At 40.5% G+C, this 25,999-nt stretch overlaps 1 protein-coding gene and 2 non-coding genes across 6 annotated transcripts in view; all 3 read left to right on the forward strand.

Annotated features, from left to right (window-relative positions):
- The window catches only part of CKAP5 (cytoskeleton associated protein 5), a 101,141-nt gene that overhangs the window by 60,980 nt on the left and 14,162 nt on the right, over window positions 1–25,999 (forward strand). For all 4 annotated transcript variants that reach the window (XM_023215693.2, XM_023215696.2, XM_023215695.2 and 1 more), the window contains exons 21-35: window positions 3,363–3,502; window positions 3,643–3,817; window positions 4,408–4,521; window positions 5,901–6,029; window positions 12,262–12,456; window positions 13,137–13,272; window positions 15,572–15,660; window positions 17,959–18,084; window positions 19,607–19,756; window positions 20,067–20,270; window positions 20,484–20,619; window positions 21,054–21,247; window positions 22,465–22,637; window positions 23,807–23,980; window positions 24,209–24,329. In XM_023215693.2, coding sequence (XP_023071461.2) covers window positions 3,363–3,502; window positions 3,643–3,817; window positions 4,408–4,521; window positions 5,901–6,029; window positions 12,262–12,456; window positions 13,137–13,272; window positions 15,572–15,660; window positions 17,959–18,084; window positions 19,607–19,756; window positions 20,067–20,270; window positions 20,484–20,619; window positions 21,054–21,247; window positions 22,465–22,637; window positions 23,807–23,980; window positions 24,209–24,329 — 2,256 coding nt within the window. The remainder of the gene's footprint in view (window positions 1–3,362; window positions 3,503–3,642; window positions 3,818–4,407; window positions 4,522–5,900; window positions 6,030–12,261; window positions 12,457–13,136; window positions 13,273–15,571; window positions 15,661–17,958; window positions 18,085–19,606; window positions 19,757–20,066; window positions 20,271–20,483; window positions 20,620–21,053; window positions 21,248–22,464; window positions 22,638–23,806; window positions 23,981–24,208; window positions 24,330–25,999) is intronic.
- On the forward strand, window positions 20,747–20,857 carry LOC111544996. The gene has a single exon (XR_002732309.1). It is a non-coding gene; the product is annotated as a small nucleolar RNA SNORD67 (small nucleolar RNA).
- On the forward strand, window positions 24,379–24,486 carry LOC111544997. Its single transcript, XR_002732310.1, has one exon. It is a non-coding gene; the product is annotated as a small nucleolar RNA SNORD67 (small nucleolar RNA).

A 25,999-nucleotide genomic window follows, 5' to 3' on the forward strand; every position in this document is an offset into this window, starting at 1 on the left:
TAAATAAATAAATAAATAAATAAATAAATAAATAAATAAATAAATAAGCCAGGCATAGTGGCACATGCCCGTGGTCCCAGCTACAAAGGAGGCCAAGGTGGGAGGATCACCTGAGCCCAGCAGGTTGAGGCTCCAATGAACCATGTTTGTACCACTGTACTTGAGCCTAGGCCACAGAGACAGACCTTTTCTCAAAAGAAAAAGAAAAAAAAAAAAAAAGAAACAGAGCACATCAAAACTCCCATGCAAATCAGTAGTGGGATCACAATTAGAATAGCCACTGCATGCCAGCCTGGGCAACATACTGAGACTCTGTCTTTCTGGAATGAAGAATATGTATTTGCTTTTATGCACAATAAAGTATCCCTGGAAGAGTTCATAAGAAATTGATGATTTTGGCCGGGCTTGGTGGCTCATGCCTATAATCCCATCACTTTGGGAGGCTGAGGCAGGCAGATCAGTTGAGGTCAGGAGTTGGAGACCAGCCTGGCCAATATGGCGAAACTCCATCTCTACTAAAAATACAAAAATCAGCCGAGTGGCTGGGCGCCGTGGCTCACACCTGTAATCCCAGCACTTTGGGAGGCCGAGGTGGGTGGATCACGAGTTCAGGAGATCGAGACCATCCTGGCTAACATGCCGAAACCCTATCTCTACTAAAAATACAAAAAATTAGCCAGGCCTGGTGGCAGGCACCTGTAGTCCCAGCTACTCGGGAGGAGAGTGGCGTGAACCCGGGAGATGGAGCTTGAAGTGAGCCGAGATTGCCCCACTGCACTCCAGCCTGGGCGGGAGAACGAGACTCTGTCTCAAAAAAAAAAAAAAATTCAGCCGAGTGTGGTGGTATGCCCTGGAATCCAGCTACTTAGGAGGCTGAGGCATAAGAATCACTTGAACCCGGGAGACATAGGTTGCAGTGAGCCAAGATCATGCCACTGCACTCCAGTCTGGGTGACAGAGCAGGACTCTGTCTCAAAAAGAAAAAAAAAAATTTTTTTTTTTTGTTTGTCTGTTTTGTTTGTTTGTTTATTTGTTTGTTTGTTTTGAGATGGAATTTCGCTCTTGTTGCCCAGGCTTGAGTACAGTGGTGCTTCCTGGGCTTATTCCAACCTCTACCTTCCAGGTTCAAGCAATTCTCCTGCCTCAGCCTCCTCAGATGGGAAGCTGGGATTACAGGCATGCACCACCATGCCAGGCTAATTGTTGTATTTTTAGTAGATATGAGGTTTCACCATGTTGGCTAGGCTGGTCTCAAACTCCTGACCTCTGGTGACCTGCCACTCTTGGCCTCCCAAAATGCTGTGATTACAGGTGTTAGCCACCACAACCAACGGATGATTTTTATCTATGAGGAAAATAACTAGGTAGCTATGGTATAGACTGGGAGATTTTTCTCTTTATGTTCTTTTTTTTTTTTTTTTTTGAGACGGAGTCTCGCTCTGTCGCCCAGGCTGGAGTGCAGTGGCCGGATCTCAGCTCACTGCAAGCTCTGCCTCCCGGGTTTACGCCATTCTCCTGCCTCAGCCTCCCGAGTAGCTGGGACTACAGGCGCCCGCCACCTCGCCCGGCTAGTTTTTTGTATTTTTTAGTGGAGACGGGGTTTCACCGTGTTAGCCAGGATGGTCTCGATCTCCTGACCTTGTGATCCGCCCGTCTCGGCCTCCCAAAGTGCTGGGATTACAGGCTTGAGCCACCGCGCCCGGCCTCTTTATGTTCTTTGATACAATGTCAAACGTTGTAAATGTATTACCTGGTCAAAAAGTACATTAAATATAACATTTTATTTAATTTTGTTTAGAGACAGGGTCTTACTCTGTCACCCAGGCTGGAGTGCATTGGCACAATCATGTCCCACTGCAGCCTCAACCTCCCAGGCTCAAGTGGTCCTCCTGCCTTAGCTCCCAAGTTGCTGGAACCACATGCCATCATGCTCAGCTAATTTTTAAAATTTTTTGTAGAGACAGGGTCTCCCTTTGTTGCCCAGGATGGTCTTGAGCTCCTGGGCTCAAGCACTCCTCCCACCTCAGCCTCCCAAAGTGTTGGGATTACAGGCGTGAGTCACTGCTCCTGGCCAAATATAACATTTTTGAAAAATTTAAAATAAAAACATAAATTTAAAAACTTGACCCTCCTCGGCCGGGTGCGGTGTCTCATGCCTGTAATCGCAGCACTTTGGGAGGCCGAGGTGGGCGGATCATGAGGTCAGGAGATGGAGACCATCCTGGCTAACACAGTGAAACCCCGTCTTTACTAAAAATACAAAAAATTAGCCGGGCATGGTGGTGGGCGCTTGTAGCCCCAGCTACTGGGGAGGCTGAGGCAGGAGAATGGTGTGAACCCGGGAGGCGGAGCTTGCAGTAAGCTGAGATCACGCCACTGCACTCCAGCCTGGGCGACAGAGCAAGATTCCGTCTTAAAAAAAAAAAGACCCTCCTCAAATAATATTTCTAACTGAAATTGCTGAGTGTTGGTACACTTGCTCTGTATTGTCTTGAGTATATAAGTCAAAAGACAGCTTCATAATTCTAACGCGTTTTGAGGGAATGTTTTGTTTTGTTTTGTTTTGTTTTTGAGACAGAATCTGGCTCTGTCACCCAGGCTGGAGTGCAGTGGGCAATCTCAGCTCACTGCAACCTATTCCTCCTGGGTTCAAGTGATTATCCTGCATCAGCCTCTCGAGTAACTAGGACCACAGGTGTGCACCACCACGCCCTGCTAATTTTTGTATTTTTTTTTTTTTTTTGAGATGGAGTCTCGCCGCTCTGTTGCCTGGGCTGGAGTGCAGTGGCCGGTCTCAGCTCACTGCAAGCTTCGCCTCCTGGGTTTACGCCATTCTTCTGCCTCAGCCTCCCGAGTAGCTGGGACTACAGGCGCCCGCCACCTCGCCCGGCTAGTTTTTTGTATTTTTTTTTTTTTAGTAGAGATGGGGTTTCACCATGTTAGCCAGGGAGGTCTCGATCTCCTGACCTCGTGATCCACCCATCTCGGCCTCCCAAAGTGCTGGGATTACAGGCTTGAGCCACCGCGCCCAGCCAATTTTTGTATTTTTAGTATAGATGAGGTTTCACCATGTCAGCCAGGCTGGTCTCGAACTCCTGACCTCAGATGATCCACCCACCTTGGCCTCCCAAAGTACTGGGATTATAAGTGTGAGCCACCACACCCTGCCTTCTAGTAGGTTTTGTATAAAAATACGTTTTGACATATAGTCTCAAAATTGTAATCTAGGTAGCAGTCAAATTACCTACTGTGTAAATAGGTATTATAAAGGAATGAGAGTTTGACACGGGCACCCTCTCTAATTTATTTGTTCTCATATCCTATATAAATTTCATTACCCTTACTCATTCATTTGTGTATAGATGCAGGGACAAAGCCCACCTGCTCCAACCAGAGGAATTTCCAAGCATAGCACAAGTGGTACAGATGAAGGAGAAGATGGAGATGAACCAGATGATGGGAGCAATGATGTCGTTGATCTTTTGCCGAGGACGGAGATCAGGTAGGTTCCAGTCTCTGAAATGGTTGATTTCATTCATTGTGTTGAATTCTGAATGTTCTTTTTGAATTCAGTGAGGGGAACTTATGTGATATCATCATTTTTTTGGAGTCTGGAATTAAAGGTTATTTTCTGTTTTTCAGTGATAAAATCACTTCAGAGTTGGTAACTAAGATTGGTGATAAGAATTGGAAGATTAGGAAAGAAGGCCTTGATGAAGTGGCAGGTATTATCAATGAAGCAAAATTTATCCAACCGAATATAGGTGAACTTCCAACTGCCTTGAAGGGTCGACTTAATGATTCAAATAAAATCTTGGTATGTAGAGCATATGGCTATTCTTTTTATCTTCCCTCCCCGCTGCTGCAGGAGTTACCTTTTCAGTGTAGCCTTCACTAGCAAAAAATAAGTGATTACTTTCTTTGCATTGAACTAGAAATAGCTGCCTTTAATTTATTAAGTGTATCTCAAGATATGATGGCAGTTGGCAGATTTATTCATCAAATTTTTATGAGTCTCAGAATTTGCTTTTTGCAGAAATCCAGTATTGAATATATTTGTATAAAACTGCTTGTAATGTACATAAACATAATAATTTCTTGTTTTTAAATGTGGATTTTTATATCAGGATTTCCATAAACTAGGTTTTACCTTAAAGTTGTAAAGTACCATAATCTCTGGTCTAAAATTCTGATAATCTAGTTTTATGAACTGATGATAAAAAGAGAGGCCACTGCCTAAAAAATAATTAGAATAATCTAAGTAGAATAGCATGACAAGCCAATGTCTCTGTCTCTTGAGTAGGCCAGAAATATCCTGCTGTATTGACAGTATAGCAGCAAATTTACGGAAGTTTGCACACAACTTGCTTATGGTTTCAACATAAAGTATTGGCTCTTTCCACTCAGGTACAGCAAACATTGAATATCCTGCAACAACTGGCAGTAGCCATGGGCCCAAATATTAAGCAACATGTAAAAAATTTAGGCATCCCTATCATCACAGTCCTTGGAGACAGCAAGGTAAACCTAACTCTTTTCACCACGGCTCTATTCTGGAATAGGCCAGCCATATTCTTGGGTTAAAGATAATTCTCGTTTTAGAGTAATGTAAAGACCTTATAAACTTTATAAAGATGAAAATATTAGAAGAAAAACAGTAAACGTTTTTATCTTCCAGGCAGGATTAAGGTGACCAGATATCACTTACTAGTTTTGTGACTTTTAGATAAGCTATCTTCTTTGAGGGTCATTTTCTTTATCTGTGAAATTTCTTTCTGACAGAATTAAATGAGTCTGTATGTAAGATACATTTTATTGTGCCTGTTTCATATAGTATGCACAGAACAAATGGTTGCTATTATGATTATAACATAATTGTGTAACATTTTGCTATAGTGAATAAATACGTGAATTTGGAGTTCATTAAGTTATTTTCTACTTTTATTTTTCTGAACTATTAGAGTGGGATCTTCTAGTAGCTCAGCAAGATATTTGTAGTTTCATAGTCCTAGAAGTCACTGAAATATCATTGAAGGTTACAATGTTTAGCCCTAGACTAAATATTTGAATATAATGTTGTATAATTTATTTAACTTGAGAAACTTTATTTAATATAATTTGTGCTATTTTAATATTAATGTAAATTAATATAAAAACATAACTAATTTTCAGTCAGTTTATTAGCAATTTCAGTCTTAACCATTATGATGTCTTTAACATTTAGAATTTCATTCTTTTTTTTTTTTTTTTTTTTTTTTTTTTGAGATGGAGTCTCGCTCTGTAGCCCAGGCTAGAGCGCAGTGGCCGGATCTCAGCTCACTGCAAGCTCCGCCTCCCGGGTTCACGCCATTCTCCTGTCTCAGCCTCCCGAGTAGCTGGGACTACAGGTGCCCGCCTCGTCGCCCGGCTAGTTTTTTGTATTTTTTTAGTAGAGACGGGGTTTCACCGTATTAGCCAGGATGGTCTCGAACTCCTGACCTCATGATCCGCCCATCTCGGCCTCCCAAAGTGCTGGGATTACAGGCTTGAGCCACCGCGCCTGGCCTAGAATTTCATTCTTTAGCAGACAGACATGGACGTAAATGCCCCCAGCTTTTCAGGAAGCAAAATATAAGAGTTTATTCTTACATGATATTTTATGCTCAGATCACTCACTGTTTTGCCTGAGTAAACAAGTAACTGAGTACACAAGTTTTACAATTTGGAGTTTTATATTTCTACTTTACTTTAGTTTTAGTACAATCATAGAACTAGTTTCTGTTTTAGAGAAGATGGCTTCATGTATGTTCATGTGGGCCTTAGAGAACCCTCCATTGTTCATGTTCATAAAGCAACAGTGATTACCCCCTACCTCCAAACTGTGGTACATATTATTTTTGCTGATTATCTTCTCCATTTAGAACAATGTTCGAGCTGCTGCCCTTGCGACTGTAAATGCTTGGGCAGAACAGACTGGCATGAAGGAATGGCTGGAAGGAGAAGATCTTTCTGAAGAGCTCAAAAAGGAGAATCCTTTCTTGAGGCAAGAGGTTAGTATCATAAATTAATCATGTGCATTACTCATGTCATTTACTTCCACAGGGGCTTGGGCCTGTCTGATAAATACGCATTTATGGTTAGAATGAGTTTCATTATAAAACAGTTAATAAAATGAAACCACATTCCTGGGGCCTTTGTATTCATGTGCTTCCATTTTCTTCCTTTCACATGCTTCTTTATCAATAACACTTTCTAGAGGACTAGGCTTTTTGTGGAATTTTTCCCTTTTCTTAAACATTTAAATGGTAAAATCAGAGGTTTTGTGTTTTTTGTTTTTTTAATTATCCTTTACGTTCTGGGATACATGTGCAGAACGTGCAGGTTTGTTACATAGGTATACATGTGCCATGGTGGTTTGCTGCATCCATCAACCCGTCATCTTCATTAGGTATTTCTCCTAATGCTGTCCCTCCCCTTGTCCCCCCAACCCCCGATAGGCCCCAGTGTGTGGTGTTCCCCTCCCTATGCCCGAATGTTCTCATTGTTCAACTCCCACTTACGAGTGAGAAATTGCAGTGTTTGGTTTTCTGTTCCTATGTTAGTTTGCTGAGAATGATGGTTTCCAGCTTCATCCATGTCCCTGCAAAGGACATGAACTCAATCTTTTTTTATGGCTGCATAGTATTCCATGGTGTATATGTGCCACATTTTCTTTATGCAGTCTAACATGATGGGCATTTGGGTTGGTTCTAAGTCTTTGCTATTGTGAATAGTGCTGCAGTAAACATACATATGCATGTGTCTTTATAGTAGAATGATTTATAATCCTTTAGGTAGTACCCAGTAATGGGATTACTGGGTCAAATGGTATTTCTAGTTCTGGATCCTTGAGGAATTGCCACAATGGTCTTCCACAATGGTTGAACTCATTTACACTCCAACCAACAGTGTAAAAGTGGTTCCTATTTCTCCACATCCTCTCCAGCATCTGTTGTTTCCTGACTTTTTAATGATCACCATTCTAACTGGCGTGAGATGGTATCTCATTGTGTTTTGATTTGCATTTCTCTAATGACCAGTGATGATCTTTTTTTGGTATGTTTTTTGGCCACATAAATGTCTTCTTTTGAAAATTTCTGTTCATATCCTTTGCCCACTTTTTGATGGGGTTATTTGTTTTTTTCTTGTAAATTTGTTTAAGTTCCTTGTAGATTCTGGATATTAGCCCTTTGTCAGATGGATAGATTGCAAAAATTTTCTCTCATTCAGTAGGTTGCCTGTTAACTCTGATGATAGTTTCTTTTGCTGTGCAGGAACTCTTTAGTTTAATTAGATTCCATTTGTCAATTCTGGCTTTTGTTGCCATTGCTTTTGGTGTTTTAGTCATGAAGTGTTTGCCCATGCCTATGTACTAAATGGTATTCTAGGTTTTCTTCTAGGATTTTTATGGTTTGAGATCTTAGGTTTAAATCTTTAATCCATCTTGAGTTAATTTTTGTATAAGTATAAGGAAAGGGTCCAGTTTCAATTTTCTGCATATGGCTAGCCAGTTTTCCCAATACCATTTTTTAAATAGTGAATCCTTTCCCCATTGCTTGTTTTTGTTAGGTTTGTCAGAGATCATATGGTTGTAGATGTGTGCTATTATTTCTGAGGCCTCTGTTGTGTTCCATTGGTCTATATATCTGTTTTGGTACCAGTACCATGCTGTTTTTGTTACTGTAGCCTTGTAGTATAGTTTGAAGTCAGGTAGCATGATGCCTCCAGCTTTGTTCTTTTTACTTAGGATAGTCTTGGCTATACAGGCTCTTTTTGGGTTCCATATGAAATTTAAAGTAGTTTTTTTCTAATTCTGTGAAGAGAGTCAATGGTAGCTTGATGGGAATAGCATTGAATCTATAAATTACTTCAGACAATATGGCCATTTTCATGAGACTGATTATTCCTATCCATGAGCATGGAATGTTCTTCAATTTGTTTGTGTCCTCTCTTATTTCGTTGATTAGTGGTTTGTAGTTCTCCTTGAAGAGGTATTCCTAGGTATTTTATTCTCTTTGTAGCAATTGTGAATGGGAGTTTGCTCATGATTTGGCTTTCTGTCCATTATTGGTGTATAGGAATGCTTGTGATTTTTGCACATTGATTTTGTATCCTGAGACTTTGCTGAAGTTGCTTATCAGCTTAAGGAGTTTTTGGGCTGAGAGGATGGGGTTTTGGAAATATACAATCATGTTCATCTGCAAACAGAGATAATTTGACTTCCTCTCTTCCTATTTGAATACCGTTATTTCTTTCTCTTGCCTGATTGCCCTGGCTAGAACTTCCAATACTATGTTGAATAGGAGTGGTGAGAGAGGGCATCCTTGTCTTATGCTGGTTTTTCAAAGGAAATCCATGCAGCTTTTGCCCATTCAGTGTAATATTGACTGTGGGTTTGTCATAAATAGCTCTTATGAAAATCAGAGGTTTTAATCAGAACATAAAAATAGAGGCTGGGTGCAATGACTCATGCCTGTAATCCCAGCACTTTGGGAGGCCGAGGCGAGCAGATCACTTGAGGTCAGGAGTTGGAGACCAGCCTGCCCTACATGGTGAAACCCCATCTCTACTAAAAATACAAAAAATTAGCTGGGTGTGGTGGTGCGGGCCTATAATCCCAGCTACTTGGGAGGCTGAGGCAGGAGAATCGCTTGAATCCAGGAGGCAGAGGTTGCAGTGAGCTGAGATCACGCCACTGCACTCCAGCCTGGGTAATAGAGCAAGATTTCATCTCAAAAAAAAAAAAAAAAAAATAGGCCAGTTGCAGTGGCTCACGCCTGTAATCCCAGCACTCTGGGAGGCCAAGGTGGGTAGATCACCTGAGATCAGGAGTTCGAGACCAGTCTGGCCAACACGATGAAACCCCGTCTCTGCCAAAAATAGAAAAATTAGCGGCCGGGCGTGGTGGCTCAAGCCTGTAATCCCAGCACTTTGGGAGGCTGAGACGGGCGGATCACGAGGTCAGGAGATCGAGACCATCCTGGCGAACACGGTGAAACCCCGTCTCTACTAAAAAATACAAAAAACTAGCTGGGCGAGGTGGCGGGCGCCTGTAGTCCCAGCTACTCGGGAGGCTGAGGCAGGAGAATGGCGTGAACCCAGGAGGTGGAGCTTGCAGTGAGCTGAGATCCGGCCACTGCACTCCAGCCCGGGCGACAGAGCAAGACTCCATCTCAAAAAAAAAAAAAGAAAAGAAAAGAAAAAAGAAAAATTAGCCAGGCGTGGTGGTGGGTGCCTCTAATCCCAGCTACTTGGGAGGCTGAGACAGGAGAATCACTTGAACCCGGGAGGCGGAGGTTGCAGTGAGCCGAGATCACGTCATTGCACTCCAGCCTGGACGACAAAAGCAAAACTCTGTCTCAAAAAAAAAAAAAAAAAAATCATTCAGAAATCCATCAGAGTAATCATAACAACAGAATAACAAAATTCGTGATTGTATCAATTGATGCAAAAAAGGCATTTGACATATCCAACATGCGTTCATGATTAAAAACTCTCAGCAAGTTAGTAATGAAAGAGAATTACCTCAACTTGATATAAGCATCTGCATAACAACCTCTATAGATAACATGAAACTTAATGGTGAGGGCCAGGCATGGTGGCTCATGCCTGTAATCCCAGCACTTTGGAAGGCCACGGCAGGCAGATCATGAGGTCAAGAGCTCGAGACCATCCTGGCAAACATGGTGAAACCCCATCTCTACCAAAAATACAAAAATTAGCTGGGCGTGGTGGCATGCGCCTGTAGTCCCAGCACTCTAGAGGCTGAGGCGGGAGAATCACTTGAACCCGGGAGGCAGAGGTTGCAGTAAGCCAAGATCGCACCACTGCACTCCAGCCTGAGTGACAGAGCAAGACTCCATCTCAAAAACAAACAAACAAACAAAAAAAGGAGGAATCACTTTACAATTAGCTTACTATATTGCTAATGTAATCAAGACACTGTGATAGTGGTAGTAGGAGAATGGGGTGGAGATAGACACATAGATCATTGGAACAACAGAAAGAACCCAGAAATAGACCCACACTAGTATGATCAACTAATTTTTTACAAAGCTACAGACTGATTCAATGGAGGAAGTATAGTCTTTTCAACAAATGATTCTGGAGCAATTGAACATCCGTAAACAAAAAAATGAACCTCACCCTAAACCTCACTGTCTCAAAACAGATTATGGACTTAAATGTAAAACATAAAACTATTGAACTTTTAAGTGCAAACTAGAAAATCTCCAGGATGTAAGGCTGGCAAAGAATTCTTAGACTTAAACACAAAACCATAATCCATAAAAGTCAAGTTGATAAATTGGACTACGTGAAAAATAAAAACTTTTACTCTGCAAAAAAACCACATGAAAATAATAAAACAAGCTACAGAACAACAGAAAAGATTTGTAAGCCAGTATCCAATAAAGGACCGATATCTAGAATATACAAAGAACTCTGAAAACTCAATAGTAACAACAACAGAAAAATCAGAAAATGGGTATCCATGGCCAAGCCTGTTTTAGGGGAAAATTTTTTTTTAAATAGAAAATGGGACAAAAGACACGAACAAATGTTTCACTGGAGAGGATACACAGATGGCAAATAAGCCAATGAAAGATGCTCAGTGTTGGCCTTGCGCGGTGGCTCACGCCTGTAATCCCAGCGCTTTGGGAGGCCAAGGCAGACGGATCACCAGGTCAGGAGTTTGAGACCAGCCTGGCCAGCATGGAGAAATCCCGTCTCTACTAAAAATACAAAAATTAGCCAGGTGTGGTGGCGGGCACCTGTAATCCCAGCTACTTAGGAGGCTGAAGCAGGAGAATTGCTTGCATGTGGGAGGCGGAAGTTGCAATGAGCTGAGGTCGTGCCATTGCACTCCAGCCTGGGTGACGAGAGCAAGACTCCATCTCAGAAAAAAACAAAACAAAAAAATGCTCAGTGTTATTAGCAACCAGGGAAATGCAAATTAAAACTATGATGAAATATCACTATACAATCATCAGAATTGCTAAAATTAAAAATAATGGTAATGTGAAATGCTGGAGAAACCTAAATAGTTATGCATTGCTGCTGAGAATGTAAAATGGTACAGCCACTTCAGGAAACAGTGTGGCATTTTCTTATAAACGAAACATGCGGCTGGGCGTGGTGGCTCAAGCCTGTAATTCCAGCACTTTGGGAGGCCAAGACGGGCGGATCACGAGGTCAGGAGATCGAGACCATCCTGGCTAACACAGTGAAACCCCGTCTCTACTAAAAAATACAAAAAACTAGCCGGGCGAGGTGGCGGGCGCCTGTAGTCCCAGCTACTCGGGAGGCTGAGGCAGGAGAATGGCGTAAACCCGGGAGGCGGAGCTTGCAGTGAGCTGAGATCCGGCCACTGCACTCCCGCCTGGGCCACAGAGCGAGACTCTGTCTCCAAAAAAAAAAAAAAAAAACGAAACATGCAGTTACTATATGAGCCAGCAATTGCACTCTTGGACATTTATTTCAGAAAAATGAAAATTTATGTCCATACAAAAATCTATGTACAAATATTCATAGCAACTTCAATCATAGTAGCCAAAAACTGGGATTATAGCTCAAGGGTAGAGAATTTTACTGCATAATAGCCAAAAACTAGAAACAGTTCAGATACCTTTCAATAGGTGAATGGTTAAACAAATCTCTTGTATATCCATACATGGAATACTATTTTGCAATTAAGAACAAACTGCTGGTAAATGCAACAATTCAGATAAATCTCCAAGGAATTACGCTGCATGACTAAAGTCAATCCCACTGGCCTGCGAGCCAAGATTATGCCTTTGCCCTTCAGCCTGGGTGATGGGAGTGAAACCCTGTCTCAAAAATGAAAAATACAAATATGAACTATTTTAGGGATATATAGAAAAAAATGTCAACATAAGGCAAAAAATAGAAGTCTTGGTAAAATTTGTAACCTTCTGATCACAATAAGTGCTTTGGGTCTTCTAGCTAAATATTTTTCAGAACTAAAGGGAGATAAGTCAAACCTTTTCATCTTTAAGATGTATTAAGAACTATTAAAGCTTTATAATTTAATACCCAAATACAGTCCAAAGAAATGTGTCCTTATCTTAAAGATGATTGTCATCACTGAATATATTATTTAAATATAGCACAGTTCTTGAATTATGAAAAGTACTGATTTCATATTGAAAAGTTATAGTGTGAAAGCTAATTCATCGCTTGAAACTAATGAAGTGTGTAACTAGTCTTTATTTCTTTTGGCAGCTTCTGGGCTGGCTGGCTGAGAAACTACCTACTCTTCGTTCCACCCCTACAGACCTTATCCTTTGTGTTCCTCATCTCTACTCTTGCCTAGAAGATCGAAATGGAGATGTGCGAAAGAAGGCCCAAGATGCTTTGCCATTCTTCATGATGCATTTAGGATATGAAAAAATGGCCAAGGCTACTGGGAAACTAAAGGTACTACTTCTTGTTGCTGCTACTGCTGTTAAAAGCTATTAAAAAATACATTTAACATGGGCCAGGCACGGTGGCTCACGCCTGTAATCCCAACACTTTGGGAGGCCGAGGCAGGCAGATCATGAGGTCAGGAGTTCAAGGCCAGCCTGGCCAACATGGTGAAACCCCATCTCTTCAAAAAAATTAGCCGGGTTTGGTGGCACATGCCTGTAATCCTAGCTACTTGGGAGGCTGAGGCAGGAGAATTGCATGAACCCAGGAGGCAGAGGTTGCAATGAGCTGAGATCGTGCCACTGCACTCCAGCCTGGGCAACGAGCGAAACTCCATCTCAAAAAATATATATATATAAAACATGAATTTATATGAGCAAAAAACCGTATTACTTCCTGTGAGTCTCAATTTGAAACCATAACAAGCAAAAATAAAATATTAAGCAGTGTAGAAGTAAAAATCTGCTGACTTCACAGGGGTGAAAACTGTGACTTTCTAGAATGATACCTACCTTAGTATGACTTCATAATGTGTGTGACTTCTGACACCATGTGCTGCCTCCCTTACTTCAGTGGCATTTCAAAACCAGGAGCTCAGTCATTTGTTTGACAGAGGATTTGTTCATAAGCTTTGTATGACTTTATCATTTATGTGACCTCTCACTTTTTATGTTATTTTGTCTCTCTAGCCAACTTCTAAAGATCAGGTATTGGCCATGCTAGAGAAAGCCAAAGCTAACATGCCAGCCAAGCCTGCTCCCCCCGCTAAAGCAACTTCTAAACCAATGGGAGGGTCTGCTCCAGCCAAATTCCAGCCTGCATCAGGTAACTCTATCTTAAGAGGGTTAAAGGGGAAGGAAATAGCCCTGAGGAACTCTAAAAAGACATTCAGCCTTGTCTTTTTTAAATCACATTTCCTTACAGCGTAGATCCAAGCTCTCCTTCCTTCTCTCCTTACTTACCTTTCACAAACACTTGTCAAGTAGTCAAGTACCTATTTTATGCTAGAAACTGTACTAAAAGTACAAAGGTGACTAATTTGGTTTCTAATTCTAAAATGGTTTTTTCGTTTTTGTTTTGTTTTGTTTTTAGAGTTGGGGTCTTGCTCTGTCACCCAGGAGGGAGTGTAGTGGCATGATCATAGCTCACTGCAACCTCGAACTCCTGGGCTCAAGTGTTCCTTGTGTCTCGTCCTCCCAAGTTGCTGGGACTACAGGCATGCGCCATCACAGCTGGCTAAATTTTTTACTTTTTGTAGAGATGAGGTTTTGCTGTGATGCACAGGCTGGTCTCAAACTCCTGGCCTCAGGCGATCCTCCCATCTCAGTCTCCTAAAGTGCTGGACTTACAGGCTTGAACCACCACACCTGACCCCAAAAGGAGTTTTGGAATAGCATATCAAAATAGTCCTTTCTGAAGTGTTGCATCCTACATTTAAGGTTTCCACAACGGAAAACCTGTTTTCTGCTCCTGGATACTATAATTAGAAGAGGAATTGGGAGAATCTAGCTTAATCTACTTTATTAACCTTCTTTAAGGGAAAATTCTTGATTTCTTTATCCTGATACTAAAGTTCCATAATAGGCTGGGTGGCTTATGCTTGTAATCCCAGCACTTTGGGAGGCTGAGGCCAGTGGATCACTTGAGGTCAGGAGTTTGAGATCAACCTGGCCAACATGGAGAAAACCCACCTCTACTAAAAATACAAAAATTAGCTGGGTGTGGTGGTGCACACCTGTAATCCCAGCTACTCAGGAGGATGAGGCAGGAGAATCGCTTGAATCCCGGAGGCAGAGGTTACAGTAAGCCAAGATCACACCACGGCACTCCAGCCTGAGGGACAGAGCAAGACTCTGTCTCAAACTAAATAAATAAAAATAAATAAAATTCGATAATATATAACCTGTGACCAATTCATTTTTAGACTTACTGCTTAACAATATTCTTGAATTTAGTGGAATAGAAATTGTTGATGCTATAAAGTTAGAAATTTTACAGCCTGATCAACATGGCAAAACCCCATCTCTACAAAAATTACAAAAATTAGCTAGGCTTGGTGGCGCACACCTGTGGCCCCAGCTACCCAGGAGGCTGAGGTGGGAGGCTCACTTCAGCTCAGGAGGTTGAGGCTTCAATGAGCCACGATCGCACCACTGCACTCCAGCCTGAGTGACAAAGCCAGAACCAGTCTCCAAAAAAAAAAAAAAAATTTACATGTGTAAAACTCTTTATTAACGTACATATTCAGTTTTAACTTTTATTGGGATCTTGCTATGTAGCAGATACTGAATATCAAAGATGTCCTTACCCTTAAAAAAGTATCAGTCTGGGCTGGGCATGGTGGCTCACACCTGTAATTCCACCACTTTGAGAGAACAAGGAGGTCAAGACCAGCTTGGGCAACATAGTGCGACCCTGTCTCTAAAAAAAGAAAATTGTTTTAATTAGTTGGGCTTGGTGGTACACGCCTATAGTCCCAGCTCTTCAGGAAGCTGAGGTGGGAGGACTGTTTTAGCCAGGGAGGTCAAGGCTACAGTGAGCCCTGATCATGAAACCCTGTCTCTAAACAAACAAATGAAACTACAGTTTAAATGTTGGTAAATGAGATATAGATTTTCTGAATTAATTTCCCTCTTATGCTTAAAGAGAGATTTTGGGAGAAAAATTATTAGGAAAAAAAAAATCTGACCCAGGCACAGTGGCTCACGCCTGTAATCCCAGCACTTTGGGAAGCCAAGGTGGGTGGATTGCTTGAGCCCAGGAATTTGAGACCAGCCTGGACAACATGGCGAAACCCTGTCTCCACAAAAAATGCAAAGAAAATTAGCTGGGTGTGGTGTCACGGGCCTGTAGTCCCAGCTACTAGGGAGGCTGAGATGGGAGAATTCACTGAGCCTGGGAGGTCAAGGCTGCAGTGAGCACCGTGAAGGCACCACTGTACTCCAGCCTGGGAGATAGAGCAAAATCCTGTCTCATTAAAAAAAAAAGAAAAACTAACTGAAAACATCTTATAAACTGATACATTTAAGACTGCAGGCTTCCTTGTCATCATCATATATTTAACCTGTCCAAAATAAAATATTAGTTAAAGTTTATAGTATATATATATATATTTTTCTCAAAGCACCTGCTGAAGATTCTGTTTCCAGCAGTGCAGAACCCAAACCTGATCCAAAAAAGGCCAAAGCTCCAGGATTATCCTCTAAAGCAAAGGTATGTTAACTCTGTATACTTTGATGTAGACTTGCTTTTAAATATATTTTATACACTGAGTCATTCTATTAGGAAGGATCACATTATATATAAAAGAACATCACTGCTATTGATATTATCAAATTATTTATACAAATTTCTGTGGCTCATTTTTAATAAGGTCCTAAAACAGAGACGTCGTGCTCTCAAGAGGTGCTGTCATCTTCCTTTCATGTAGATTTTCGGGGAAAGATATACTTTATTGAAAGAAGAAAGGGCCGGGCGCAGTGGCTCACACCTGTAATCCCAACACTTTGGGAGGCCGAGGCAGGCGGATCACTTGAGGTCAGGAGTTCGAGACCAGCCTGGCTAAGATAGCAAAACCCTGTCTCTACTAAAAATACAAAAATTAGCCAGGCATGGTGGCAAATACCTGTAATCCCAGCTACTCAGGAAGTTGAAGCAGGAGAATCGCTTGAACCCAGGAGGTGGAGGTTGCAGTGAGCCAAGATCTCACCATTGCACTCCAGCCTGGGTGACAGAGCGAGACTCAGGGGGAAAAAAAAAGGAGAAAGAAAGCATTTGTAGCTCTGGCATAATAAACACTTTAGGTTGGTTTGGATTTAAGAAAAGGAAGTTAAATCAACTTCCTTCAAATTTGGCACTGTTGTCATCATACTAGAAGATGTTTCAGTTAGTCTGCAGGGAAACACCGTTTGTCCCAATGGGATTTATTTTGATGCATCACTAATTCTTTCAGTATTCATGGAGAGTTGGACAATTTAAAGCAGTGTGTTCAAATGTTCAACTTTATCCCCTGGGTGATTTTTTCATTTAATTAGGTTTATAAATCACAGAAAATTATCATTATCTCTATCAAGATTCAGATTAATAAACATTCAGAGCGTTAATTATCTAATACTTACAAAAGGAAAATTGCAAAACTGCAATGGGTAGTAAATCTAATAATCTAAATAGAGAATTATTTAATTTACTTCCTGTAATTGATGAAAAAATATAGAGTGAGAATATTTTTTAGCCAGTACATGTATTATTACACCCCCATTTTGGAGTATACACTCTAGGGCCATTCTTCTAAATATTACAGTTAACCATTTTTCTTCCCTATGCTCAGGCCCTTTAACTCCTCAGTGAATTAATTTAAACTATCCAATGATGTTGTTCTTTTCCTGTCTGCCTGTCCTCATCCCAGATTTAACGAGTGCTTATTTTAGTTTTGATCACGAGTGTTTTGCAGTATTTTTGACTCTGTTCTTAATGCCGTAATTTTTTTTTCCAATCTTTTTAAGCTTACAAAGCAGTTTCATATAAATGATCTCATATTTGTTTGGTCTGAATGACTTTACTGTTTATACTAGAAAGAAATTCTGGCCAACTAGAAATAGTGGACATGCTACATTTATAATAATAATGATTCCAGTAAAGAAATTTGAATGTTACCTTAAATATGTGTACTATTATTTACTATTTTCTTTCTATCTGATATGAAGATTTTAAATCTTGGATTATTTTTTAAAACCACTTTAGTGACTTAAGTATTTAAAGCATTTCTTGTAACTTTCTCTAGAAGCAAGTTCAAAAGGTCTTCAGTTATACTATTATGATAGAGATACATTTAAATATCAATGGAAAGAAACAGAAAAGCTTTCAAACTAAGTGTTTTGAAATGTGTAAATGCCATTCAAGATGTCATTAATGGCCGAGGTGGGTGGATCACTTGAGGTCAGGAGCTCGAGACCAGCTGGACAATATGGTGAAACCCCGTCTCTGCTAAAAATACAAAAATTAGCCAGGGGTGGTGGTGGGCGCCTATGGTCCTACCTACTGAGGAGGCTGAGTCCGAAGAATCACTTGAACCCAGGAGGTGGAGATTGCAGTAAGCAGAGATCACGACACTGCACTCCAGCCTGGGCGACAGAGTGAGACTCCATCTCAAAAAAAAAAAAAAAAGAATGTCATTAATAGGGAAGGCTATAATGTTGAAGATTTCAAGAAAAAAAAAAATCCAGTAAACAAAAAGTTTGTGACCTAGACTAATGATCAGTAATAGCAGCTTTTCCAACTACATAACATGCTAGTCCAAGAACTAACCAACAGTTACTTAAGAATATTCTCAGAAAAATTTCTAAAGAACCTGTTCAAAAACATACAAGATTCTATGATGCATGTTTTTTTCATGTGAAATATCATGTAGAAAGATGTCTCTGTTTTCTATGGTGTCCTTTTACTGGGCAGCAGCATCATATTCTTAAGGAGAGGTGGCCAAGCTAATCAGTATTCCCTGAACCTTGGTTGTAGAGTGCACAAGGGAAGAAGGTGCCAAGCAAAACCAGCTTAAAGGAGGATGAAGACAAATCTGGGCCTATTTTTATTGTTGTTCCGAATGGAAAAGAGCAAAGGATGAAAGATGAAAAAGGATTGAAGGTAAGGAAGAATTAAGAATCGTCAGGAGATTTTTGCTTGTATTGTTATTCAAGAGTAGTTTTGCTGTCTGAAATCCATGTTATTGTGAAATAGGAATTAAGTGTTTCTTTTGCTTATAATTTATATTATTCTTTAGTTTATGGGAGTATTAATTCCTACAAATAAACTATAGAATAGAGTTATTGCCTATTTTTCCCTGTAAATAGAAATAAATGATTTCGTAGCTTTTTTGGTATCTTCATTTTTAAAATCAAAGAATGGAATGTATTCATTTTTTTTTTTTTTAATTAACTGGATATATAAGCTTCTTCATTAATCTTTCTTTTCAAGACCTTACAAGGCAGATTTTGTGACTGTATAAATGGCTAGTTCAGTCATTTATCTTATGTTGCTTTGATTTCATTAGGTACTTAAATTTGTTTTCAAAGTGCATAATCTTTTTAAAAAATTATTTGCAGTACAGAAAGTGCAAAGTATGGTATGAAAAGCATGTCTCTGTTCCAGTATCCCTCCACAGGGAGGATATTAGTACTCATTTTTTCAATGTATTACTCCAGAAATATTTTGTACCTCTACTATCATATGTATATTTTTATATAGCCCTCCTTTTTTACAGATGGGGACATGCCATATTGTTTGTTCTGTATCTCACTATTTTCTTTTAATGATGTTTGAAATACCTGAAAGATCATTCGTATCTGTGTATATATGTGTGTATCACTGTATTGGCGCATTATATGTATATACCTTTCTTTATCCTTATCCCACTATGTTGGACATTTAGGTTGTTTCTTGTCTTTCACTATTACAAACAGTGCTGCTCTGAATATCTTTGAATGTAGGTCTTTGTTACACATATGTGAGTATATCTATATTAAACTCCTAGAATGACGATATGCGTAATTTTGATAGATATTTCAAATTTTCTCTCTATCAAAGATGTGGCAGCAGTGTCCACCATGTTATATAGTTACATGTAGGATTGATTTTTTTTTTTCTTTAGTAAGAATTGCAAGGCCAGGCACAGTGACCCATGCCTGTCGTCCCAACAATTTGGGAGGCAAGCAGATTGACTGAGCCCAGGAATTCAGAACCAGCCTGGACAACATAGTGAGACTTCGTCTCTACAAAAAATTTTTTTTAGTTAGCTGGGCATAGTGGTGCATGCCTGTGGTCCCAGCTACTTGGGGGGCTGAGGCAGAAGAATCACTTGAGCCTGAGAGGTTAATGCTACAGTGATCTATGATCGTGCCACTGCACTCTGCCATGCCCGGGCAACAGGCGAGACTCTGTCTCAAAACCAAAGAATTCCAAAAATGTGTATTCCTATAAGATTTTCAGAGTTGTTAAGCTTCAAGAAGTATGACATCTTGAAATCTGCATTCATATTTAATTACAAATGAATATTGTTGAATTTTTAAATAATTTTATTAAATTGTTCCTGCAGCTGCATTATATAAGGCTCTCTACCTCATTTCAGTTGAACACCCTGTAGCCACTTTTCACTGTTTGTTTTTTCCAGGTGCTAAAGTGGAATTTTACTACCCCACGGGATGAATACATTGAGCAACTAAAGACTCAAATGTCTAGCTGTGTGGCTAAATGGTTACAAGATGAGATGTTTCACTCAGACTTTCAGCATCATAACAAAGCCCTGGCTGTTATGGTTGATGTAAGTCTGTAATAGATAAATATACATGTATCTCAGACATGTAAAAATACTGAGCCCTATGAAATAATCTGAAATTTGCATGACTTGAAAAGGAAGTAGAATATAAAATGTTCTCTATTTTTTAGAGTTGTTTTATTATTTGGTAGAATAAATGAATGTGTGTATATTTTTTAGGTCTTAATTGAAGGCTTAAAAATCTGTCATTTTATTTTTGGGCTCCAATAAAATAAAATTTAAGAGACACTTGCCTAGTAGAATTGAAATTTTGTATATTCTTATTTGTGGGAGTTTTGTTTTGTTTTATTTTAAGCACTTGGAGAGTGAAAAAGAAGGTGTTATTGGTTGCCTGGATCTTATCTTAAAGTGGCTTACCCTGAGGTTTTTTGACACCAATACAAGCGTCCTGATGAAAGCACTAGAATATTTAAAATTGCTCTTCACCTTGCTAAGTGAGGAAGAATATCATCTTACTGAGAGTGAAGCATCTTCCTTCATCCCCTATCTTGTTGTCAAGGTAATGTGGTGTTCTCTCTCTGGGAGACTGCTTAAGTTCCCAGCTGACCTCAGTTTCTATACTTTTATTTCCTCTCCCTTTTTTACTGATTATATCATGGTACCTTCCCTACTCATCCCTATTTCCCTATTCTTTCAAAACATAGTAATGCATGGGAGAATCATTGCTACTTAGGAAATGCCTCACTTAATCATTATTTTCCTTGTTGACTAGGTTGGAGAACCAAAGGATGTCATTCGTAAAGATGTTCGTGCCATCCTGAACCGGATGTGCCTTGTCTACCCAGCTAGCAAGATGTTTCCCTTTATCATGGAAGGAACCAAATCCAAAAACTCTAAGCAGAGAGCAGGTGAAGCAAATAGTTTAAACTGAGATGTGAATCTCTGCAGCAGTAGCCTATAGAAGAAATAGTTTATAGATGAACAAATAAATTTCTCCAATGCCTATGTAGTTGATTCCAACCTCCTGATTTAGACTGTGAGAGTGATGAGTTGCACACTGGTGGAGCCATGGTATCAGGTGATACAGGCACCACTCAGTATCACCCTGGTGACAAAATCAAGTGCACAGGGGCCATCTGACTCACAGGCATCTCTTCCTTTCAGGAGCACTTGCTGAAATACCATTTTTTTAACTGATAAAAGGCAGTAAACAAAAAATCCTAGGCAGAGCCAGAGTCAGATTTAAGTCCTTCATATATGCCAAGGGAAATTTCTCTAGTAAGAATAAGTCTCTATCCCAAATATGTGTTGTTTCATTAATCTAGCCTTTCTCCCCCATCAGAGTGCCTGGAAGAGCTGGGATGTCTGGTTGAGTCCTATGGCATGAATGTTTGCCAACCAACCCCAGGAAAAGCCTTAAAGGAAATAGCTGTTCACATAGGAGACCGTGACAATGCTGTACGCAATGCTGCACTCAACACCATTGTAACGGTGTACAATGTACATGGGGATCAGGTGTTCAAACTGATTGGAAATGTGAGTGACTTCTCTGAACACTGTCAGCATGTTGTGAAAAGAACTGCAAGATCTCCTAGGTGCTAGGTTTCCTGTCCTCTCAGCTGTAGCTAAGTTTTTACTACTTTTTAGTCAACTCAACCTATCAATGTGTCCTAGAATCCGGATAGACCCTTGAGGTGTCTCTGATTAGGCTGTTTTAATGGAAATCAAGTTTTCTTTTCTGAGCATTCTATTCATAGCAAATTTGCTTTAGAAATGAGTGCTATTTTTGAATCAAGAAATCTGAGCTAGTCCTGGGTTTAAATTCCTCCTGGCAGTCTGCTCTGTAATTTTTACTGCATCAAGTTTTTGGTTAGAAAGTGCTTACTTGTGTATAGTGTGGATACTAGTATCTGTCAGATCACGTCTTGAGCTATAGCCATGAGCCAGTTTTCCACTCACATTAGGTTCTGCCTCTGACCTCTTATTTCATTTGAGTGAGTCTGGACCTCTGTCTTCAGTTACCTCGTAGTGTCATATTTACACTGGGCTTAAATATGTTTACTTATATTTTCTGATTTAATTCTCACTACTACTCAGTGAAGAATATAAAGCAGTTGGGAATTTTATAGATGACCAAAAATGAAGTTTCTTGCCCATAGTCACACAGCTAGATAGTGGTGACAAAACAAAAAATGGGAAGCTTCATTTAATTTTTGACCTTTTTATTTGTAGTTACTAATTGGCTTTCTTTTTTATCCTTTCCTTTTTTTTTTTTTTTTTTTTTTGAAACAGGGTCTTGCTCTGTCACTTAGGCTGGGAGTGCAGTGGTGTGATCATGTTTCACTGCAGCCTCGACCTCCCAGGCTCAAGTGATCTTCTGACTTCAACCTCCTGAGTAGCTAGGACTATAGGCATGTGCCACCATGCCCACCTTATTTTTATACTTTTTATAGAGATGGGGTTTCACCATGTTGCCCAAGCTGGTGTCAAACTCCTGGGCTCAAGTGATCCTCCTGCTTTGGCCTCCCAAAGTGCTGGGATTATAGGCATGAGCCACTGTGCCTAGCCTCTCTCCCTCTTTCATATCTCCTCTTCCTGTTAGCAGCTAGGCACGTATTAACAGTAGTTCATTTTGAAGTGTGGTGCTTTGAAAGTAAACATGTCCTAACATAGAAGGTTCTATTTGTTTTGATATGAAAATAGATATTATTGAGTTATCCAGTTAGGTTTCTAAATTTGGCCTCTTTTTACAGCTTTCTGAAAAGGATATGAGCATGCTCGAGGAGAGGATTAAGCGGTCAGCAAAGAGACCCTCTGCTGCACCAATAAAACAAGTGGAAGAGAAACCTCAGCGTGCACAGAACATAAGCTCCAATGCCAACATGTTACGCAAGGGACCAGCTGAGGACATGTCTTCCAAACTCAAGTATGTAGATAGAGATACTTGTCTAAGAGCATCTCTATGGCCTTTGCCTTGTGTGCTCACAGCCTGTCCTGTAACATAATCTTGAGTTCTTGTAGCCATTATCATGCATGACAGAGTGTCTGGGTAAATGTATTGTAACCAAATGTCTGATCCTTCAGTCTTCATTGTCTTTGTCTTTGTCTCAAAACCACTTCTAAATGGTCTTGTGCCTTCTTTCACTGCTTTTCCGTGGACAGAATTATGTATCGCACTTATAGGATGTAAGTACTGCCTGCTAATTTCTCATTAGCAGGGCTCTTATATCTTTCTAACTTCTGACTTGGATTCATCCCCTCTGGAGGGTGACTAGCTTAGAGTTTATAATCAGGGTAGTGGGTGTCCATAAGTACCCCATGAATCAAGTCTTCCACAAAAGTTCAATGTCATGTGGCTAAAATATTGATTCACTTTCTTCTTTGTGTTATACTTGGTTGTGCTTAGTTTCCTATTCTTGAGATAAGGCTAAATAAAATACATGCAACCCAAAATTGGCTTAGGGACTCAAAATACTGCCTCCTAAGCAAGACAGCTCTATTTTGGGTTGTGTCATGAGTATAATTTTAACCAACTTGAATTTGGAAACTTTGAATCCCTATTTCTTGGATGTAAAACTGGCCCTGACCTGTCAAGAGTGAATATTCTAAAAAGGGGTGACTAGTGGTCTCACAAAGTATAAAATGTGCTGAACACTGCATGGAATGGTACTTATGATTAGCAAAATTAAAGCACTGGTTAATATGGTGGAAAAGAACCAGCCAGTCTAGATTTTTCATATATATTTGCTCATAAGTAGTGAACTTTGAGTCAATATAAATATCTTTTATTGTTTTCTGCCCCATCAGGAATAGAAGTACAAGGTTTATGGGCTTTAGTGAACTAGAACAAATACTTGTAACTTGGCAGGTAATGTAAGTACAAGTTAAAGTTATCTGCCCTCTTAGGATATTCATGAACCAATGTTGTTGCCTATTAAAGGCACTTGCTTAGACTCAGGGACTTCAATCATTCAGGGGGGCTGAAACCAGAAGTTGAACATCTGTCCTGAAGCTTTGGGGCAACTGACAGTGCTACTCTTGCCCTTTGGTTAAGAAGTCTCTCTTAGTTCAGGAGCCTCCTTTTGCTTCCCTTAGCCAAGCCCGAAGCATGAGTGGGCATCCTGAGGCAGCCCAGATGGTCCGCCGAGAATTCCAGCTGGATCTAGATGAGATTGAGAATGACAATGGTACAGTCCGATGTGAAATGCCAGAACTTGTTCAGCACAAACTGGATGACATTTTTGAGCCAGTCCTTATTCCTGAACCCAAGTGAGTTAAACTCTTTCATTTAAATATGAGCAGTTCATGATGATCAGATGGCATATGTGAAATGTGCCCTTTGTGGTAATGTGCAGTTAAAACTTTTTAGAACTGATTACTTTCTGAATGATAGCAGTTGTTAACTAAGACCTGGACCTAGTGGAGAATTGTATAACTCCAACTGACTGGGATGTCTTGTAATAGAGATTGAAGTTTTCTCTTTGCTTTGCTATCCAGGATCCGGGCTGTTTCTCCACACTTCGATGATATGCATAGTAATACAGCATCCACAATCAATTTCATTATCTCCCAAGTAGCCAGTGGTGACATCAATACAAGTATCCAAGCTCTGACACAGGTAATGGGTGTGCTTCCATGACAGGGATTCCATTGGTGGACATAGAGGCTATAAATGTGATGAATTGCACACTCACAGAGTCGTAGTATTAGGGGATGCAGGCAGTGTTTCTTACTTTCCCGAGGAGAGAAATGCACAGGTGCCACTCAGTCATCATGTGCCTCAGAGGATGTGGCTCTAATAGAGCCTTACTTTTTTTTTTTTCTTTTGAGACCGGGTCTCACTATGTTTTCTGGGCTGGAGTGCAGTGGCTATTCACAGGCATGGTCATAGCACACTGCAGCCCCAAACTCTTGGGCTCAAGTAATCCTCCTGTCTCAGCTTCCTGAGTAGCTGGGACAACAGGCTTGCATCACTGCACCTGGCTAAGCCTTGCATTTTTTATAATTGCATTGATTCACCAGAGGCTAGAGATAAAACAGCAGCTAACAAGTAAGGACCAACTCTCATGGAACTTATTCAGATTTTAGTGGACGGAGACAAGTAAGCAAGAAAATATCACACAGTTGTAACAACTGTGTAAATATAACTTAAATGGGGTAATGACAGAGAGGAACTGAGTAGATACTTAGACTGGGTGATCAGGAAAACTCCTGATATCCTCGGGGCTAACAGTACTCCAAGGACGGGAAAGAGCTCGTATTCAGAGGCCTGAGGGCAGAAATGAGCTTGAAGTTCAAGGAAATAAGAGAAGGTTCATGTGCCTGGAGCATAGTGTTAAAGGGGGAGAATGATACAGAATGAGATTTGAGAGGCAGACAGTGATCATATCATGTAGGGCTTTAAACGCACCAGGGTGAGTTGTTTGGATTTTATTTCAATTATGATGGGAAACCATTAGAAATTTTTTAAAACAGAAGTCACGGGTGGGTATGGTGGCTCCTGCCTGGAGTCCCAGCTGCTCAGGTGGCTAAGGTGGGAAAATGGCTTGAGCCTGGGAGGTTGAGGCTGCAGTGAGCTGTGATTGCACCACTATACTCCAGCCTGGGTGACAGAGTGAGACCATGTCTCAAAAAATATATATATAGGCCAGGTGCAGTGGCTCACACCTGTAATCCCAGTGCTTTGGGAGGCCAAGGTGGGTGGATCATGAGGTCAGGAGTTTGTTGCCCCACCGCACTCCAGACTGGGCAACAGGGCGAGACTCCATCCCCAAAAAATAAATTAATAAAATTTAAAAAATAACCCAAAGTGAATCAACAACAATGTGACAAAATGAGATTTTTTTGTAATTTTTTTTTTTTTTTTTTTGAGATGGAGTCTCACCCTGTTGCCCAGTCTGGAGTGTGGTGGGGCAATTTCAGCTCACTGAAGCCTCTGCCTCCTGGGTTCAAGCAATTCTCCTGCCTCGGCTTCCCTAGCAGCTGGGATTACAGGCACCGACCATCATGCCCAGCTAATTTTTGTATTTTTAGTAAAGACAGGGTTTCATGATGTTGACCAGACTGGTCTTAAACTCCTCACCTTAGGCGATCCACCTGCCTTGGCCTCCCAAAGTGCCGAGATTACAGGCGTGAGCCACTGAGTCAGGGTGCTACATTGATGGGATCCAGTGAGAGTTCTACATCACTTTGCTGATATTTCTGATGTTGCATAACCTGAATCATGGGAAACATGTACAAATTAAGGACATTTTATAAAGATTCAAGGTCAAAGCTGGGTGCAGTGAC

Source organism: Piliocolobus tephrosceles, chromosome 13 (assembly GCF_002776525.5).
Source record: "Piliocolobus tephrosceles isolate RC106 chromosome 13, ASM277652v3, whole genome shotgun sequence".
NCBI lineage: Eukaryota > Metazoa > Chordata > Mammalia > Primates > Cercopithecidae > Piliocolobus > Piliocolobus tephrosceles.